At 42.1% G+C, this 21,429-nt stretch overlaps 1 protein-coding gene across 5 annotated transcripts in view; it reads left to right on the top strand.

The window, feature by feature from the left end:
- The window catches only part of ELMO1 (engulfment and cell motility 1), a 562,162-nt gene that overhangs the window by 231,038 nt on the left and 309,695 nt on the right, over positions 1 to 21,429 (top strand). For 4 of the 5 annotated variants that reach the window (XR_011314008.1, XM_069730235.1, XM_069730233.1 and 1 more), the window contains 6 exons: positions 1,236 to 1,387; positions 2,350 to 2,428; positions 5,971 to 6,015; positions 9,061 to 9,111; positions 10,623 to 10,745; positions 12,506 to 12,637. Coding sequence is in view for 4 of the 5 variants with exons in the window: in XM_069730235.1 (XP_069586336.1) it covers positions 1,236 to 1,387; positions 2,350 to 2,428; positions 5,971 to 6,015; positions 9,061 to 9,111; positions 10,623 to 10,745; positions 12,506 to 12,637 (582 nt within the window). In the remaining variant the exon portion in view is untranslated. The remainder of the gene's footprint in view (positions 1 to 1,235; positions 1,388 to 2,349; positions 2,429 to 5,970; positions 6,016 to 9,060; positions 9,112 to 10,622; positions 10,746 to 12,505; positions 12,638 to 21,429) is intronic. The other variant, XM_069730236.1, reaches the window with a different exon arrangement.

Raw genomic sequence — 21,429 nt, 5'->3', positions numbered from 1 at the left:
GCTATTTCCTTTGGACATTAGGAAAATGTAACGCACATGTTGTTCCTTACCGATTCTGCGGTATTTGTGCTGGGTACCGTAGCTTCAGGGGAGAGAAATGCTGAACCGTTAGCGCTCTGTTACATGCAGCAGTAAGGAGGCTTGTAGCCGCTATTAGGCTACGTTCACATTTGCGTTCCGCCCGGCTGCGTCGGGCGCAGCCGCGGCGACGCACGCGTCATACGCCCCTATATTTAACATGGGGGCGCATGGACATGCGTTGTGCTGCGTTTTGCGATGCATGCGTCTTTTTTGCCGCACGCGTCAGGGCGCAGAGGACGCAGCAAGATGCATTTTTTTTGCGTCCAAAATTCGGCAAAAAGGGACGCATGCGTCGCAAAACGCAGCGTTTTAGCGTGCGTTTTAGTGCGTTTTTATTTGCGTTGTGCGTTGCGTTGCCGACGCAGCGGCGCACAACGCAAATGTGAACGTAGCCTTAATCTCACAAACTCCATGCTATGCAAATCTTTGTTTCATATGTACATTGCATGTGGATCTTATGATTACAGTAAGGTTTGGATAATATAAGTTTCTATTCTTGATAATAATCTCAATTCTAAAGTACATCATAAAGAGAAGATGCGTTACTGTTCGGTACTCTAAAATGTGCCAAGACGTTTCCCTAGTCACACAGGAGCTTGGCTGAAATGGATTTCTACAAATGGGAATTTAAAGGGATTGGTCACCAGGTTTTTGCCATCTAATGTACCATAATGTAGAGACAGAGACCTTGATTTCAGCGATGTGTCACTTACTGAGCTGCTTTCTGTAGTTTTGATACTATCACATTTTATCAGGAGGAGATTATATCTAGAGAACTAGTAAACCTGCTGCCAGGTAGCCCTCCATGAGATCTATATAACCCACCCCCACCAATGATTGGCAGATTTCTGCCTATGCACAGTGTACACAGAGCGCTTCCAATCAGTGGTGGAGTTATAGAGAGCTCAGCATTCAGAGAACGGAGATTTTATTAAAACTGCAGCAGGCAGCCCAGTAAGTGATATAGCACTGGAATCGGGGTCTCTGCCCCTACACCATTCTGTTCTCAGATGTGTTAACAATAACCCAGTGACTGTAATAATGCCTGTAATAAAATTCATGTCACTGCAGTTCCCTTAAACTAAATGTTAATATACAACAGTGTACATACAAAGATATGAAATGATCCTTAAATAAATCTTTTTCATCCTCAGATTGCAAGCTTTGTGAACAAGTCAGGCATGGATATCTCTATTTTACAGCGATCTCTAGCGATTCTTGAATCCATGGTCCTCAACAGCCATGATCTCTATCAGAAAGTGGCTCAGGAAATCTCAATCGGACAGTTAATTCCACATCTTCAAGGGTAAGCAACCTACAGTACACACTGCTTAATGTCACAACCTAGTCCATCTATTAGTATCTTTAAAGGGAGTCTGTCAGCAGTGTGTCCACCCCAAACTATAGACGCACGGAGCTCTTTCAAAGACAGGCACAGCAATATCCTTACATGGCCCGTCCATTACTGCATTATTCAGACGTCAGCGTTCAGATTGATACGAGTTTCTTTGAAAGAGCTACATGTACATATAAATAGTTCGTGATGTGAAATCCTGCTGACAGATTCCCTTTAAATGGGTCTTTCAGCAATTATTTTTTCTATTGGATCTGCCTTAAAATTCCTAGGTTATGTTCACACGTTGCATTTTTGCTGCTTTTTTTTTTTTTTTTTTGCAGGAAAGAAGCTACGTAAAAAAAACAAACAGTTTTTGCTGTGTTTTTTGTTGAATTTTTCATGCTGATACAGTGACGTGTTCCTGAGTTTTCTGCACCAAACCACCTGCTGCGTTTTTTGCACTTACTCATTGCTATTACTAATTAATACTTTTCTGTGGGTGAAAAAACACTTAAAAAACGCTGCACTTTTCCAATACAGTCAGGAAAAGCCAGTGTGAGTGCTTGAGATTTCTGAAATCTCATAGCTTCTGCTGGGACTGTAAAATGCTGCTTTTGATTTGCATTAAAAGAGCGCAGCAAAAATGCAACATGTGAACATAGCTTTATTGGAGGGGTTCTAATCATTGGGATTGATCTGGAGAAAGGGATTATTTTATAATACTTGCTTTTCCACAGTATGGCAGGACCGTGTAGTCCCTGATTTTAGCTAGCTCCTTTATTCATATTGTTGTGAGTGCCATGCGCCTTTTTTTCTTTCTTTTCTGTAACTTGATGTGTGTTTTAAGCAGAAAAATGTCACATCTGTGAACACATCTATTGTAAGCTACTACTTTATTGTATTTTTACATTTTATGCTTTTTTTGCCTTAAGGACAGATCAAGAGATTCAGACATACGCCATTGCAGTGATCAATGCTCTGTTTCTCAAAGCCCCGGATGCAACAAGACAGGTATGTAATTACAGGGACACACGGAGAATCGCCAGCTTTGGGGTATGTTTCCACGTTCAGGAAACGCTGCGTGTTTGACGCTGCGTAGAGCCACAGCGTCAAACACGCAGCGTCCAGATGTGACAGCATAGTGGAGGGGATTTCATGAAATCCCGTCTCCACTATGCATTAAAAGACACATGCGGCATACCCGGCGGAAACGGACATGCGGCGCGTCTTTTAAGAGCACAGCATGCCCTTACAGTGCAGAAAGAACGCAAGGACAGCGCAGGTGACCTGCCAGTGACCTCAGGTGCAGATTTGGTCAGGATTTTACCTGCATAAAATCCTGACCAAATCCTGATGCAATCCTGAACGTGGACACATACCCTTTGTGGGGCAGGAGTGAATAAGATGAAGAAGCATTTTTTTTTGTTTTACCTCAAACAACCACGACACTTGATTAGATGCAGCACAGTTTATTGAGAAGATCAAATTAAATAGTAGAAAAAAAAAGATGAATAGTCCCAATACTGATCCAACAAATGACAAGTATAAAGTTGCAGAATACCCTTTCAATGGCTGACTTTTTTTTAACTAAGCGATTACAGGGGTTGTCTACTACTGGACAATCTCTGCCTAATCATTTCAGGACCCTATATAAAACAAAAACAGCGCACTCTATTCTCACCTCCCACAGTGGGCGCTGTTCCAGTGGTGTTGGCACTGCTGTTTGGGCAGGTAATACAACATTGTTGTGTCGCATGGCTGTAAACCGCTGCAGCCAATTAATAGAAATAAAACTTAAATCGTAAAGGCTGCAGCCAGTCAGCGGCTGCTGATCGGTTGCAGCTGTCACGTGACACCACGTCATTGCACCTGCTGAGCATGCAACGTGAACATCTCTGAAATGGCGCAGTTGCAGGAGGTGAGCAGATCTTGTTTTATTGTATATGAATTGATGAAGGTGAGGTTGTCCTTCCTCTTTAGACAAATTCGTTACTTAATAGTTGCATTTCATTGAAGGTCTTTGGTTGCAAAATTACTAATCCAAATAACCTAAAACTGTAACATCTTATCACAGTGCCGATCATAATTGTACCTACCACAGTATTTTTTTTATATTTCTTTTTAAAGATTGTTCAAATTGATGGTTTCTGATTATTCCGACCCTTTTGATTTTAATGCACCATTTGACATTAATTTAACTCAATAAAATGGAACTACATCTCAAAGGGGATGCCCACCTTTGGGACAATTTTTTTTCTTATATAAATCCATTCAATTTAGGCTAAAAAATTATTTTTGCAATTAGCTTGCATTACAATTTTTGCACAGTTTGCCTCCCACTTCAATGTCTATTGCAGTCTAAAATCATAAGTCTGCAATCACTCTGTGAGTCCGCCCATGCGCACGCACTGTCCTCTGCAGGGATTTGCCGGTTTCTGATCCGGGAATGGAGGTGATGTATGCGATACAGTGGATACGGGAAGTATTCAGACCCCTTTAAATTCTTCACTCTTTGTTTCGTTGCAGCCATTTAGTTAATTCAAAAAAAAATTTTTTTTTCTCATGAATGTTCACTCTGCACCCCATCCTGACTGAAAAAAAACAGAAACGTTGTAATTTTTGCAAATTTATTGAAAAAGAAAAACTGAAATATCATACAATTATTAGGTTCTGTAGAAGGACGTAGATCTGGGTATTTATTATGATGGAATATAGGCTGAACTGGATGGACAAATGTCTTTTTTCGGCCTTACTAACTATGTTACTATGTTACTATGTTACATGATCATAAGTATCCAGACTCTTTGCTCAGTATTGAGTAGAAGCACCTTTTGAGCTGGTACATCCATGAGTCTTCTTGGAAATGATGCAACAAGTTTTTCCCACCTGGATTTGGGGATCCTCTGCCATTCTTCTTTGCAGATCCTCTCCGATTCCATCAGGTTGGATGGTGAACATTGGTGGACAGCCATTTTCAGGTCACTCCAGAGATGCTCAATTGGGTTTAGGTTGGGGCTCTGGCTGGGCAAGTCAAGAATGGTCATAGACTTGTTCTGAAGCCACTCCTTTGTTATTTTAGCTGTGTGCTTAGGGTCATTGTCTTGTTGGAAAGTGAACCTTCGGCCAAGTCTGAGGTCCAGAGCACTCTCGAAGAGGTTTTCATCCAGGATATCTCTGTAATTGGCCGCATTCATGTTTCCTTCAATGACAACCAGTTGTCCTCTCTCTGCAGCTGAAAAACACCATCATAGCATGATACTGCCACCACCATGTTTCACTGTTGGGATTGTATTGGGCAGGTGATGAGCAGTGCCTGGTTTTCTCAACACGTACCTCTTAGAATTATCTCTAAAAAGTTCTATCTTCGTCTCATCAGACCAGGGAATCTTACTTCTCATAGTCTGGGAGTCCTTCATGTGTTTTTTAGCAAACTCTATGCGGGCTTTCTTATGTCTTGCACTGAGGAGAGGCTTCCGTCAGGCTACTCTGCCATAAAGGCACGACTGGTGGAGGGCTACAGTGATGATTGACTTTTTGGAACTTTCTCCCATCTCCCTACTGCATCTCTGGAGCTCAGCCACAGTGATCTTGGGGTTCTTCTTTACGTCTCTCACCAAGGCTCTTCTCCCACGATTGTTCAGTTTGGCTGGACGGCCAGGTCTAGGAAGACTTCTGGTCATCTCAAACTTCTTCCATTTAAGGATTATTGAGGCCACTGTGCTCTTAGGAACCTTGAGTACTGCAGAAATTGTTTTGTAACCTTGGCCAGATCTGTGCCAGGCCACAATTTTGTCTCTGAGCTCCTTGGCCAGTTCCTTTTACCTCATGATTCTCATTTGGTCTGACATGCACTGTGAGCTGTGAGGTCTTATATAGACAGGTGTGCGCCCTTCCAAATCAAGTCCTATCAGTTGAATTAAACACAGCTGGCCTCCAATGAAGGAGTAGAACCATCTCAAGGAGGATCACAAGGAAATGGACAGCATGTGACTTAAATGTGAGTGTCTGAGCAAAGGGTCTGAATACTTATGACCATGTGATATTTCAGTTTTTCCTTTTCATTAAATTTGCAAAACTTTCTACATTTCTGTGAAAATGTGAAAAATTTTAAGGAGTCTGAATACTTTCTGTACCCACTGTTCCCGGGCAGAAGTCATCTAGTCGGCGCAGCCTTGCTCAATACTCCCTATACGGTGCGGTGCCGCACCCACTAGACGACTTGTGACCGGGAGTATAGATATCGCAGACATCACCTCTATTCCCAGCTCAGAACCTGGCAAATCCTCGCAGCGCACATTACATGTGCTGGGGGGATTCCTAAGTCTGCAGTCACACAGAGTGACACACAGTGACTGCAGACTTATCATTTTAGACCGGACAACCCTATAATAAAAGTATAGTAGTAAGTTGTAAATATTTACATTTTGAACAAACCTAAAGACTTTTTTTTACGTAAACAACGATAATTTTTGTGTCATTCTATGGGTAAGGCTTGAAATGATTTATACCGCCATGTCTCCTCTTATTGCTGCCCTTGGCCGTAACCCTCTCAGTATTACATAGAAGACAGCATTGACATTCTTGATTTTCCTCTGAGTGTGAGTCTCCTAAATATTTAATAGTGAATGTTTTCTATGCATGCTTGTCCTTGCTACGTGTGTTTTTGTATTTGTATAATATTTTATTTCACATTTTACCTTTGCTTGCTTGACAAGTTATTGCTTACTAATTTTAAAATAAAAATTAGAACAACATTCAGTTTTAGTATTAAAATCTGTGCTAATTGTGGCCTTATGGGATTGAAGCTCCATTTTTTTTCATGACCCAGCACTCCAAATCCTCTGCTTTCTATTCTCATTACTCCCCCAACAAATAATAATAATAATAATAATAATAATAATTATAATAAAAATTATTAAAATCATCACCTATCCACTGTTCCCTGGATATAAAATGCAGATTAGATCAGGCACTAGTTTAATATCTGGTTATAGTAACACAGCCTGCTAATTCCTCCTGCTATTATGCAACAATTCATCAAGACCAGTGTTGTTCGCGGCTGCCTTGATGAGTGGCGTACTGGAGTCAGACGCTTCTGATTCATGATGGGGCATACACCGGATGAGTGGCGTGCACATGTGTGTGTGCGCCTCCCCACACATCCTTCTTCAGCCCATTCTGGGGTAAGATTTGTGGCACAGCAAACGCCACCACTCATGACAAATTTGAAAAATAGCGGTCGTCAGCGGAGCTGGGAGCAACTATTTTGGAGATGCCAAAAATGTGCAAAATGTAGGCAAAACTCCCAAGTTGTGCCTAAATATTGCGACTTTTGAAAGCTTTTAATCAATTACTGGTCTCGGTGGTGTTTGCTTGTATGTGACATGACTGCTGAGGCAGTGATTGTCTGCAGTGGTCCTGTGAATCATGAATGTTATGTAATCACTACAGGACATAGTTACAGTGCTGGACTGAACACATCACACAGCTAAGCCAAAATACCAGACATCCTCTTTAATGATAAACCCGTATACAGTACAGTAAGCCCCACCTAGCTGTATATTGTATTATAAAGACAAAAGTAGCACAATGAACAACAATTAAACCATAAAACAATTACCACATATTCACATTTATTTGCATACTCAGACTCCAAACCCAATAAATTGTAAAATTCATAAAATCAATGACTGACTTGCTTTTTTCCATGCACCTTACATATTTAAGAAATATAATTTAAATACTAAAGAGGATGTCTGGTTTAAAGGGAACCTGTCACCCCGTTTTTTGAGATTGAGCTATAAATACTGTTAAATAGGGCCTGCGCTGTGTGTTCCTATAGTGTATGTAGTGTACCCCGATTCCCCATGTATGCTGAGAAATAACTTACCAAAGTCGCCGTTTTCGCCTGTCAATCAGGCTGGTCAGGTCGGGAGGGCGTGGTGACATCGGTGGTTCTTCCTCAGCTTTACGTTGGTGGCGTAGTGGCGTAGTGGTGAACAAGCAGCGCGCGATCTGCGCTGTAATCCCTTGCATCGGTGGGGGCGGCCATCTTCCTGGGGCCGCGCGTGCGCAGATCGAGTGCTCTGCTGCACGGGGCTTCAGGAAAATGGCCGCGGGATGCCGCGCGTGCGCATTAGAGATCGCGGCGGCCATTTTCCCAAAGCCGAGATGCAAACTCGGCTTTGGGAAAATGGCCGCCGCGATCTCTAATGCGCACGCGCGGCATCCCGCGGCCATTTTCCTGAAGCCCCGTGCAGCAGAGCACTCGATCTGCGCACGCGCGGCCCCAGGAAGATGGCCGCCCCCACCGATGCAAGGGATTACAGCGCAGATCGCGCGCTGCTTGTTCTCCACTACGCCACTACGCCACCAACGTAAAGCTGAGGAAGAACCAGCGATGTCACCACGCCCTCCCGACCTGACCAGCCTGATTGACAGGCGAAAACGGCGACTTTGGTAAGTTATATCTCAGCATAGGTGGGGAATCGGGGTACACTACATACACTATAGGAACACACAGCTCAGGCCCTATTTAACAGTATTTATAGCTCAATCTCAAAAAACGGGGTGACAGGTTCCCTTTAAAAGATTTGGAGAACTCTGCCTTAGTAAAACAATCGGCTCCTACCTACTGAGGTCCCTGCCTCTCCGTCTCTGCCATCCAACAGGCTTTGTCTCCAAGGCTGCAGTGGTGGCATCATGTCCTCAACACGTGACAGGTGCTGGCAATCACTGCGATCAGCCTAGTGATTGGCTGCAGAGGTCATATGTTGTAGAAGTAATGTCTCTGGTGCAGCCCCATAAACGAGTAGCAAAGAAGAGCGGCAAAGCCAAGGAGCTGGAGCAGCAGGGGTTTCAGATGGTCAGTAATGCTCATGTTAGTGTTTTAAAGCCTAACCGATGTTGTCCTGAATTGTGAATGTGACCGGACAACCCCCTTTACCTTCTATATACTCAGAAATGATGGGGGTGGATGCACATCCATCCAGGAGTCCCAGGTAACCCATTACTTTATGTTGTACCATGACACATTTACAAGCGCAGCCATATTATTAATCTTGGGAACTTCTATATATCTTCTTCATTTGCTGAGTTGGCCTTTGCCATTGTGCATAAACTCGTGTAAAGCTGCTATTGAGTTGAGTGACATTCTAAACTTACATTTATGTGATAATACTTTTGGTATGTCCACTTTTGTTTTCCCACATATGTGTATTTCCACCTCCCCACATCTGTTTTTGCAATAAACTTTTGCATTTTGATTATTACTGGGGACAGTTGATCGTTGTTTTTTTTTCCTCGTATTCAGACACAAGAATGTCTAAAAAAGGAAAAAAAAAAATCTGTAATCCATTCATCAAAAATCAAGCCTTCCAACACAAATGTAGACATAAACAGAAAACATTTGTATTTCAAAAGGATAATATTATGAATAATATTTCTCCATGGCATAATGTCATGCTGAGCATCATTGATGGCTGATTATCAGGGCGTTTCAAGGCAGGGAACAACAGATTCACAGTTGTCATTGCATGCTGGTAAATTGTTTCTGCCATTCACACATTAATGAAAACCATATTAAAGGTGACCTTCTAAAGTCAATTAAAAAAATAAATAAATATTTTTTTTCTTCAAAACAGGAGATGGCAAACATACTTACACAGAAGCAGTTACGCTCTATAATTCTCACCGTAAGTATTGTCATTTGTTAGACTTTAATGTGGTCGTCTGCCCTGTGCAGATTCAGAAGTGGTTGAATTTGTGGCAGAAATGTAGTGAAAGTTGGTTTCATCCTCCTGGATGCAGCTGTTTTGATGACGAGCGCATTGATTTCTGCACGTTCCATTTAGATGAATGGGACCAGTCCAAACATTTCTATAGCAATATCTGTCGGATGTGAGTGCGCCCTTAGACATCTCCTTTATATGTCATGTTAGAGCATAGGGATGTGGTAGAGGGAGGTCACTTGTTTGTGGTCCAGCTTTGACCCAGTTTGATGAGGGCCTGGTGGGAGTTGCTTTTTCTCTAGATGCATAAGTCCATCCTGCAGGGAGTGAACACTTTAAAGGGTCTTAAGCTACAAGTCTCGCTGTGTGACTGCAGACTTTAGAATCCTCTCATTGCGTGCCCTGCACACTGTGAGGATTCTCCGGTGCCAGCGCAAGTATGTGATATGTGTACTCCCAGCCACAATCTGATTGGATAGGTGCGGTATTGAGCAAGGTTGGAAACAGTCTAGTCGGAATGTAGCTGGGAGCAATTACATCACGTATTTGCAGTCACATGACAACAGAGACTCCTCACAGCACACAGTGCGCATGATGTGAGGAGTCACAAGTCACATATAGTAACTGCAGACTTGTAGCTTTAGGCTGGACAACCGCTTTCATGCTTCACTACTGATGACAGGGGTATTAGCAGCAGGATTCCCTGCAATCTGTTCATTTTTGTTCTTTTCCTGTGGACTTTTGACAATTATTGTCCAAACTGTTTAATTGTTGTCTGCAAAAGGAAGACAGAGTGACATTAACATTGTGGACTTTTGGACTATTATGGATTTGCTGAAAACCTTCCTAAAAATACAATTTCAACACATTGTTCATTAGTCTTTCCGGTCTGGAAATGCATTTAAAAGTGAAATTTTCAAAGTTGCAATATAAAAAAAAATTCAATGGTTATAACTAGTGATGAGCGAACGTGCTCGGATAGCCTGTTATATGGGCATGTTCAGGTGTTATCCGAGTGTCGTCGGTGTGCTCGGATAATATATTCGAGTCTCTGCGCCCTCTTGTTTTGCAGCTGTTAGACACATGCAAGATATCCTAACAAACATGCAATCCCCACATGTGTTGAGGCTGTCTAACAGCCGCAAAACATGCAGGCGCAAGGACTCAAATATATTATCCGAGCACACCCAAGATACTCGGCTAACACTCGAACATGCTCGGATAACACGTTATCCAAGCACGTTCACTCCTCGCTAGTTATAACGCCTAATACATTATTTTTTTCTTATCTTTGTAGTGAGTAGTCCAGTGAGGGAAGAAGGCTTAAAGAAAATGTGGCCTTCTACTTGGCAGTTACTCTACAGTAGCAAAGCATAAGAGAGAGAGAGAAGTGAATATTCAGAAGTGTTAGTTTACAGCTATTTCTTCATAATTTTTGCAGTGTACCTTATTGTGTTTTTCTTATTTTTTTATAGCATGTAATCAGAGCACAGAGTGCTATTAATAATGAGATGGCTCACCAGTTATATGTGCTTCAAGTTTTGACCTTCAATTTATTAGAAGATAGGATGATGACAAAAATGGATCCTCAAGACCAAGTGAGTGTTTGTGAGCTGAATTGTATTGTCATATACAGCACCATACTTAAAGGGACTGTCCCATGGACTAAGTAGATTTTAATTGCTAGATCTTGTAATAATAATTTCCACAATTAAATTTATAAAAAAATGTCCCTGTGCTGAGATAATCATATACATGTCCCCCTTTTGTGTACTGTGTAATGACTGTGTTGCACCATGCAAAGCTGCTCCAGTTGATGGTCGGCACTTACCACAGCTCCTTTTAACAGATGAGGAGCATAGGTCAATTATGATAAGTGAGTACACAGACAAAACAGCAGGAGCTCACAGCTGTTACTTTCAGTGATAATGCAAACAACGAAACTGGGAAAGAAAGAAAGTGCAATAGGTTCTTAATCGGTAAAAAAATGTTGCTGCTGATGAATCCATAATCGTTTCCAATGGATAAAAATGTATTAAACAGGTTTACAGGGTCAACACGTTTCAACGTCACGCAGAACCTCTTCGTCAGGACAGAAACCTGGTGTGACTGTCAGGAAAGGTTTTATACTGTATTCTTTTGAAGAAAAAAAAACGCAAAACCGGGCATGTGACAGTGTCAAAGTACAGCAGTGTCATGGGACGAATATTTATTAATATTTACAATTAACATTCGTCCCATGACACTGCTGAACTTTGACACAGGTATGTGCCAAGATTTGTATTTTTTTCAAAAGAATACAGTATAAAAGTACAACCTTTCCTGACAGTCACACCAGGTGTCTGTCGTGATGAAGAGGTCCAGCTCGACCTCGAAAAGCGTTAACCCTGTAAGCCTGTTTATTAAATTTTTATCCTTTGAAAACTATTGTGGATTCATCAGCAGCAGCGCAGGAGTGACATCTCCTTGCCGATCATTTCGCACTTTGTGATAACACATATCCCTGCCTGAAGCAATACACGAGTGATCACCAGGACCATGGGCTTATTATAAATCAAGTCAGTGACTTAAGAGCTCTAGTGGCCGCTGAGCTTATATGTTACTGACTTGATTCACGATGAGCTCACAGGACTTGTGACGTGTCAGCAACACTCACGCATGGCATGAAACAAGGAAATGTTTCCTCAAGCAGGGAAACTTAACCTCAGAAAGTAGTGGTACTGTTCTGGTACCAAAACCTGTACTTTTTTTTTAATTGTTTGTCTGGACCCAAACATTCAGGGGTCTGCCTGTCTCTACCCATGAGACCAAATGTAAGTGGTCTCTGCACACCCAACCTAACAGCTGCAGCTTGCACTGAGCAATGTGAGATCTCAGCAGCAACAGGAAAGAAGCCCTGAGGAACTATCAATCTGGATTGGTGGGCAAAGATTGAGCTAAACTTTCCTGAAGGATTATACAGCCATTCTGCCATTGATTTTTAAAGTAAATACAGCATCCTTTTCAGGTGTAAAATATCTGTTTAGTTAGTTTTGGGGAATGAAGTCCCAATTCTTAAATAAGGCATGTATGACACTGCCATTTCCTGAGGATTTTTTAATACTCTCAGTTTCTAACTTTTCAGAATTTTTATGATTTGATGGATGTATGCACACAATTTGATCATTTATTTTTATGGTTTAGTAAATCTTCCTATTGACATGACCGAAGCAACTGAACTGTTTACAGTATAAACTGACAGTGTTATGCCTTCAGGTAGACATGATATTGATTACAAAAGATATTTTTTGACATACTATGGCCTCTAGTGTAACGTATCTTTTTGACATTGCTGTCATCTTCTGTGTTCATGATGCAGGCCCAGAGGGATATTATATTTGAACTGCGTAGGATTGCATTTGACGTAGAGCCAGATCAAAACACTCTTGGTGGCAGTATTGAAAAACGGAAATCTATGTACACAAGGGACTATAAAAAGCTTGGATTCACAGTGAGTATTTCAAATTTCCTTTTCAATAATCCTTATTTTTCCCAATTTTTTACAAATTGGTCTTTGAATTAGCATTGAAAATGTGTGATATTATTTCCTGAATTATTGAGTATGAATTATAATTTTCAGCTATATATTTTTACATAGTTGGGGTAAATTTTCCTGAAAAAGCAGATAATGGCTCAAATTATAAAATCTATGTTAATTGCTGAGTTTTCAGACTATAGGACATAAATTACAATAAGAAACGCCCCAGGTGTAGACAGCAAAATAGGAAAACATATTTTCTAGCAGTTAAAACTTACCATAATTTCCTTAAATTATAGCTTAGGCTATACATATTGTATATGTATATGTATGCATATATACAGCTCTGGCAAAAGTGAAGAGAGCACTGCAAATCAGTTTGGCTGATTTTTCTCTTTATAGGTATATTTTTAAGTAAAATGTAAATTGTTCTTTTATTCTATAAACTACTGACAACATGTCTCCGAATTTCCAAGCAATAATTTTTGTATTATTTTTCTGACAAAGAAAAATGGTCAAAATAACAAAAAATGCATTGCTTTTAGACCTTAAATAATGTAAAGAAAACAAGTTCATAATAACTCAGGAAGAGTTCAGAAATCAATATTTTGTGGAATAACCATGATTTTTAATCACAGATTTCATGCGTCTTGGCATGCCTTCCACCAGTCTTTCACCACTCCTGGTACAAAAATTTAAGCAATTCTTCTTTGATTGATGGATTGTGACTATCCATCTTCCTCTTGATTACATTCCAGAGGTTTTTAATGGGGTTCGGTTTTGGAGATTGGGCTGACCATGACATGGTTTTGATGTGGTGGTCCTTCATCCACACCTTGATTGACCTAGCTGTGTGACATGGCGCATTGTCCTGCTGGAAAAAACAGTCCTCAGGGTTGGGGAACATTGCCTGAGCACAAGGAATCAACTGTTTTTCGGTGCCGAAATCTCGATCTGCGCATGCGCCGCCTCCCGACGGCCATTTTCCCAGAGTCCACCGCCGCACAGGAAACCATGAAAGAACTTGCGGGGGGCTCTGGCCTTTCACAAAATGTCAGCAGAGCCCCTCGCAGCATTGGGGACACAGCGCAGCACTGCCACCGGGACACAGTGCAGCACCGCCACCGGGACACCCGCAGCGGCACGCCGATAAGGTATATCCGCAATATAAGACGCACCCCCATTTCCCCTCAAAATTTGGGGGAAAAATACTGTATATAATTGTCTAAGGGTCACTTCCATCTGTCCTTCTTTCTGTCGCGGATATTCATTGGTTGAGGCCTCTGTCTGTCATGGAAATCCAAGTCGCTGATTGGTCATGGCAAAACGCCCACGACCATTGCCACGACCAGTCAGCGACGGGCACAGTGCGCCGGCAACATGGCCGCTACTTCCTCCCCGCAGTCAGTGCCCGCTCCATACTCCCCTCCAGTCAGCCCTCACACAGGGTTAATGCCAGCGTTAATGAACCACTCTATTAACGCAGGCAGCTATTAACCCTGTGTGACCATTTGCAGCATCAATAGTAAAAAGATCTAATGTTACAAATAATAATTAAAAAAACGTTATTCTCACCCTCCGACGTGGCACCGTCCTATGCAGTGCACGGTCATGTGACTGCGACATCATCACAGGTCCTGCGCTCATACCAACCCTGGGACCGGAAGCTGCCGCGTGCACCGCACACAGGCGCCAGGACTACAAGAGCCCTTCAGAAGGTGAGTACGTTTATTTTTTATTTTAAGTCTTTTTTAACCTGTTATATACGTGGCTGGGCAATATACTACGTGGCTGGGCAATATACTACGTGTCTGTGCTGTATACTACGTGGCTCTGTGCTGTATACTATGTGGCTCTGTGCTGTATACTACGTCGCTGTGCAATATACTGCGTGGCTGGGCAATATACTACATGACTGGCCAATATACTACGTGACTGGGCAGTATACTACGTGTCTGTGCTGTATACTATGTGGCTCTGTGTTGTATACTACGTCGCTGTGCAATATACTACGTGGCTCTGCAATATACTACGTGGCTGTGCAATATACTACGTGGCTGGGCTATATACTACGTGGCTGTGCTATATACTACGTGGCTGGGCAATATACTACGTGACTGGGCAATATACTATGTGACTGGGCAATATACTGTGTGACTGGGCAATATACTACGTGACTGGGCAATATACTACGTGACCGGGTGATGTCTTCAGATGTTGTTTCAGTATTGCCACATAATCTTTTTTTTCTCATGATGCCATCTATTTTGTGACCAGTCCCTCCTGCAGCAATACAACCCCACAACATGATGCTGCCACCCCATGTTTTCACAGTTGGGATAGTGTCCTTGGGCTTCCAAGCTTTTCCCTGTTCCTCCAAACTTAACGATGGTTATTATGCTCGAAAAGTTCAATCTTAGTTTCATCAGACTACAGGACATGTCTCCAAAACTCAAGGTCTTTGTTCCTGTGTGCATTTGCAGACATTAATATTTTATCTTTCTTTGGAATAATGGCTTCTTTCTGGCCGAGTGGCCTTTCAGTCCATGCTGATACAGTACACGCTTCACTGTGCATATTGACATAATCTTACCAGCTTCTGCCATCATCTTCACATGGTGTTTTTTTTCTTGGGTTGATATGCACATGGCAGACCAAAGCATGTTCATCTCTGGGACACAAAACCAATCTCATTCCTGAGCGGTATGATGGTTGGACATTCCCATCTTGTTTATAATTGTTTGTACAGATGATCGAGGCATCTTCAGGTTTCTTGAACTTGTACCCAAGGATGAGCCACAATTCCCTTCCTGATACAGGCATCACAAAATTAGAATGTCATCAAAAAGTTAATTTATTTCAGTTCTTCAATACAAAAAGTTAAACTCGTATTTTTTATAGAGTCATTACAAACAGAGTGATCTAATTCAAGTTTTTTTTTTTTATTTCTGTTAATGTTGATGATTATGGCTTACATTCAATGAAAACCCAAAAGTCATTATCTCAGTAAATTAGAATACTTCATAACACCAGCTTGAAAAATGAGAAGTTTGATTAAAAAATCAGAAGCTTCCAAACACATGACATCATCACATGGGCAGTCCAGAATTGTTTAAAGGCATAGTAATCTTCGTGTATGTAAACTTTTGACTTTGCAGTAAGTAATACAAATGCCTTAAAACATTTGGCAAATGTTAATAATTATTGTAATCCTAATTGACCTGGAACAGGAAAGGTTTTTTCTGATTTCATCAGAGTCAATGTAATGTCATTTAGGAGCACTGAGGAGGCAGGCCCAGGGATAAGGGAAGTGCCAGGAACCGCCCCAGCTCCAGCCGAAAACCTCCAAAGGAGGATAAACTTTATCCAGGGTCAGTGTCTCCTTTCAGCTCTCCTGTGACCGATTTCTACCTTTAACCCTATTCTGATTTCATGTCAGATATTGAGAAAAACATGCATATGTGTCTTTTTATATAATGTACGTAAACTTCTGGTTTCAACTGTATATATGTATTCAGTTCTGCTCCATCAACACACACAGCTCAGCCATATCATACAAATAAACACACACACCCCTCAGCTACAATAAAACACATATACTATACATTACCACATTTTTAAAGATCCATCCACAAAAGTGACTGAACAAAATATCTAACATGTCATTTACAGTACCTAGTCAGCATTTGCAGCACCATACAATTTTAGAGATGTTCAGGTCCTCGTAGTTTCTTCTCCTGTCTCCATTAATCAGATAATTTGGAGTGGGGAGTGAGGAAAGGGAGAAGTTCTCTTAGTAATTGGGAAGGACACTACGTCAGTGTTCCTCTTGACCACAAGAAGCTGCCTGCCTTGATTTTTTTTCTTGCTAAAAGATCATCTCATTGTTCAAAAATACAGTATATTCTTTTTTGAAAACAAGGACAAATATTAGGTGCATTGGGAAGGCATGTGGGGCAGTACATGACACTCATATTCTCTCTTTAGGGGGTGTTCCCACGGTCAGTAAACGTTGCGGTTTGAGCGCTGCGTACTTGCGCAGCGTCCAGCCCGCAGCATCCAGATGTTACAGCATAGTGGATGGGATTTCGAGAAATCCCATGGCTGCTATATGTCCAGCGATGCCCGTAGCTCACCCGCGGAGACGGACATGCAGCGTTTCTTTCCAGACCACAGCCTGTCAATTTCATCCATAGAATGTTTTGGACCCAGTGAATCCGCACGGTTCAGTACACACACGCAGATTCACCTGTGTTCAATAGCTGGCAGCGCTTTGGACGTGTCCACCTGCGTCCAAAGCGCTGCCACTTACTGAATGTGTGCACCTACCCTTAGGTTTCTTTAAATCCCTGTATTGTGCACCAACCTCCAGGCCTTGCAGTAGCACAGTGTTTTGGCTATGTTATTGTGATGCCCGCCAGGGCCGTGGGGTACTTGGCACCGGGTCCGTCGTTGTTAAAGGGGAGGTCACGGTGGTGGCGACTCAGTCCGTGGCCCTGGGCGCCCAAGTAAAAGGGATAGTCTTTAATGGGGTTGTGAAAATAAAAAAAGTTTGTGACACCACCTGTGGTACTCGGTCGGGGTTGACCGACGCTGCTTAAAGGGGTCCTCTGGGGGTGATGGTGCTGCAGCAAAGATGGTGTCGCTTCCCACAGGTGAAGCGGGGTCCCCAGGGCTCCCGGTGTGTTTGGGCAAGGATGGTGTAGTGCCGAAAATAAATGGAGGACACACGGTTACAGTCTCTCTACCTGGTTTACTGATTGTAGTAAGCCACAGTTCAGAGTACCAGCAACAGGTGGTGATGTGGTCCAGCCGGCCTGGAGGCAATGATGGATCCCTCTCTCAGGTGAGGTTTGTAAACCTTCCTGCTCGCGCTCTTATGCAAGGTCCTTGCTGCCTGTGGCTCCCTTACAATGTCCTCGCTCTCCTGTCCTGGGACAGTACCCCGTATGGTGGGCAATGCAAGCCTTTTTGCAGGGTCTCTATCACAATCCGGGCTCTCTGTGTACTGCTGCACCTTCGGGTGTGGGTGCGGACAGACGACATACAATCTTCTGTCCTTCCGGTTCTGCTGTGGGACGTGAAGTACGACACAGCCTCAGGCTTCCGGTGCCCGGTTTGTGCGCTTCAGCTCAGAGGGTGCCTGGTCACAGTTCCCCTCCATGCTCCTTTCTTCTCCTTTGCTTCTCTCCTCAAGCGCTCACAATCTCTGCAACCCTTCTTGTTCTCTTCTGTCCTGGAGCTGCAGCACCACATGTGGCTGCACAGCCCCACTCTCTTCACACTCCTCTCTCCTTCTCTCTCTGTCACCAACTGTCTAACTCCTTCTCCAGACCAGAATATATATATCTGGGGAAGCTCCCCTGAATCCTGGTTCAGAGCTCCCCCTTCTGGCTTGGATTCAGAATGTGTTGCATGTAGGTGCATTACCTGTTAAAGAGAATCCTCCTTGCCTCCAGGCATGACATCACCCTCCCAAAAGGGAAGGCAACATCACTGTAATAACCGGTTATCTGGGGTATTACACTATCTGATAGCATCAAGATGTAGAGAACCTGATTCCATCAATGTATCACTTAGTTTACTGGGAGCAGCAGTGGTGATAAAATCACAGTTTTCTCTGCTTCAGATGTAGTAGAGATTAGAATGCTGAATCTTTTGTAACCCTACCCACGCCACTTATTGGCAACGGTGTACCATGTATATTGACAGAAAATTTGTAGAGGCTTTGAGAGGTTAAACTGCTGTGATCACAGCTAGCAGACTCGGATGTAGCAACTAAGACACTTAGGTAGGTAGAGGCACCCTCAATCATTCTGTTTCCTCCCCGTCATGGCAATGGAGGGCTTAATGACTATCATGTTAGTACTGCAATGAAGCCTTCCAGGTCTTGTACGAGTCATCAAGCAATTGCATGTGCAGGTTCCCCACTGGAACTTAAATAGATGTAAAAAATAGTTTGCATTTTAAAAAATAATTGAAAAAGGAAACGCAAATGAGCATAAGTCATTTGGTGCTCCCTGGCGGAGATGTGCGTGATGCTAATCTAAGTGTGCAGCTTCTGTACCCATGCAAACTGCAGTAGCCCTGCTGTTACACACAGCCATAAATTGGCCTGAGCAGCAATCTTGCCAATCCTAGTATTTTGACATTTTATAAGCAGCTGTTAAGAATGAAAAAAACATGTCAAATTGTCATTTTTGTTCATCCCTCTTCACAGTAAACTATATTAAAAGCGATCAAGTTTTAGGGTATGTGCACACGTTGCGGATTTTGCTGCAGATCCGCAGCGTTTCCGCAGCAGTTTCCCATGAGTTTACAGTACAACGTAAACCTATGGAAAATCAAAAATGCTGTGCCCATGCTGCGGAAAAGAAACGCGCGGAAATGCAGCGTTTTATTTTCTGCAGCATGTCAATTCTTTGTGCGGAAACCGCAGCGTTTTTACACCTGCTCCAATAGAAAACTGCAGATGTAAAACCGCAGCGGAATCCGCAATAGAAAACACAATAAATCCCAAGGAAAAACCGCAGCGGTTTTGCACTGCGGATTTATCAAATCTGCTGCGGAAAAATCCGCAGAGGATCTTTCTACGTGTGCACATACCCTTATGTATTCAAAGATGGTACAATAGATAATGCGGCTTGTTATATGAAAAAAAAAACCCTCATACCGCTCAGTAAATTAAAAAGTTATGGCTCTCAGAAAATTATTCATGTATAAAAAAAACATTTTTTAAGTGATTTTCTTGTGAAAAAGTAGTAAAATATAAAAAAAAGTTATATAAGTTGGATATCAGTGTAATCATACTGACCCGTGGTATAAAACAATATTATTATTATTTAGTATGTGTCAAAAATGATCTCAATGTGAATAAGGGCAGAGCAGGGCCGAGACCCAACGCCATGGGAAGCTGTATAAACAGAATGCCCAGCTCAAAGGAAGGGAGAACACACCGTCACCTGGAGTGAGACCGAAAGAAATGATCCGAGTGTAATCTGGCTTACACACAATGTGTAAGATCCTGTTCACAATGGCCATTAAGCAAAAGAACTTAAATGAACATATACCCTGCTGTAAGTAAGTAAAAGTAAATAGTGCATGCACTAAAACAACGTGGGGTACTTTGTAAACACTGTTTTTCATCAAAAAAGCATAAAACCTGATATCTCCAGGATCGAGCTGACCCACAGAGTGAAGTGAACACTGTCTGATAGCATGTGAAGACTTGCAAGTTTGTGTGTTTCTGCATATAGCGCTCCTTTTTGATGCTGAATAAATCAAGATGTTTTGAAAATATTATTTCCATTTCTTGACTATTTGCATATCATTACCATATCTATCCATCCTGTGATTTCCAGAATTTCTGAATTTTCTTTCTTGACTTTAGAAGTTCAATGTTTAGTGTAGAATTGCATTATTGCCTACATTTTTTATTATTATTATTTATTTATATAGCACCAGTGATTCCATGGTGCTGTACATGAGAAGGGGTTACATACAAATTACAGACATCACTTACAGTAAGCAAACTAACAATTACAGACTGATACAGAGGGGAGATGACCCTGCCCTTGCAGGCTTACATTCTACAGGATGGTGGGGAAGGAGACAGTCGGTTGAGTGTTGCAGGAGCTCCGATGGTGTTGAGGTGGCCGTGTGGTCATTACAGGCTGTAAGCTTCTTTGAAGAGGTTTTATGCAGAACTTTGTAATTTAACATACGGTACTTTAAATGCTGTAAAAAATGTTATTAAGGGTAGATATAAAAAAAAAATATATATATAGAAATAATAAAGGATGTTGTGTGGAAATGCTTGGAATTGCGGTCATCGGAAAGGCAAGCAGTGTGATTTATGTGGCTGACAGGGTCCATAAGTCCAGCAGTTTTTACATGTGGTCACTGTCTGGAAGGCTCCCATCATGTGAGGCCCTATGAGACGTCCATTACATAAAAGCAATAGCCTTGTATTGTAGGACGAGTGGCCTTTCTGTACTTCTGTTTGACTTTTCACCTGTCCCCAAGATTCCAGATTCAAAATCAAAGTGAAGAAACGATTAACTGCCAACTGGTAGAAAGTGGCACCAGTCATTTTGGCTGAAAGCGATGTGATTTCGTATTTGTCTGGTTTTAGTTGATAAAGAATTTGTTCACAAAATAATCGTCATTTTCCAAAATCTTCAGAATGTTTGAACCATCCCATTGTGTCATGAAAGATGACAAAAGTCAGGAATGGACACAGCATAACCTTTTTTTTAAAACATCTGTTCTATTCCCAGTGCTACCACCCTGAGGTGTGCCGGATGCATCATGGATTATGGTACTTGATTTGCACACAGTGTCTTTTTTATGTCCTCAAATTGAGATCCCCTTCTCTGTACTTCTGCTGAGAAATCTGGGTATATGGCTTCAATAGAACAGTTTATGGACAAAGCTTGATGGTCCCTTGATTTTCGCAGAATACTTTCCCTGTCCCAGCACCTGGTGGTTCCGGAGGAGTTGGCACTCTTTGGGCATGTTCTTTAGCAATGAAGGGGGATAGATCATCTTTGCCAAATTTTTCCAGCTGCCAGGCTTCAAAATATACACTGGGTCCTTCTCCAGTACCCCTTCTCTAGGTTATTTAATCTTACCCTGTGTTCCAGATCATCCGCTTTGTTATGAAGCATATTGATATTTTGCTTTTTTATTTTAAGATCTTTCTGCATGCATGGTACTTGGTCCTCCTCTGCGCCCACTCTACTCTTCCTTCATTCTTCCATTAG

This window comes from Ranitomeya imitator, chromosome 6, assembly GCF_032444005.1.
Source record: "Ranitomeya imitator isolate aRanImi1 chromosome 6, aRanImi1.pri, whole genome shotgun sequence".
Taxonomy (NCBI): domain Eukaryota; kingdom Metazoa; phylum Chordata; class Amphibia; order Anura; family Dendrobatidae; genus Ranitomeya; species Ranitomeya imitator.
This window is presented reverse-complemented; position numbering and strand designations above follow the sequence as displayed.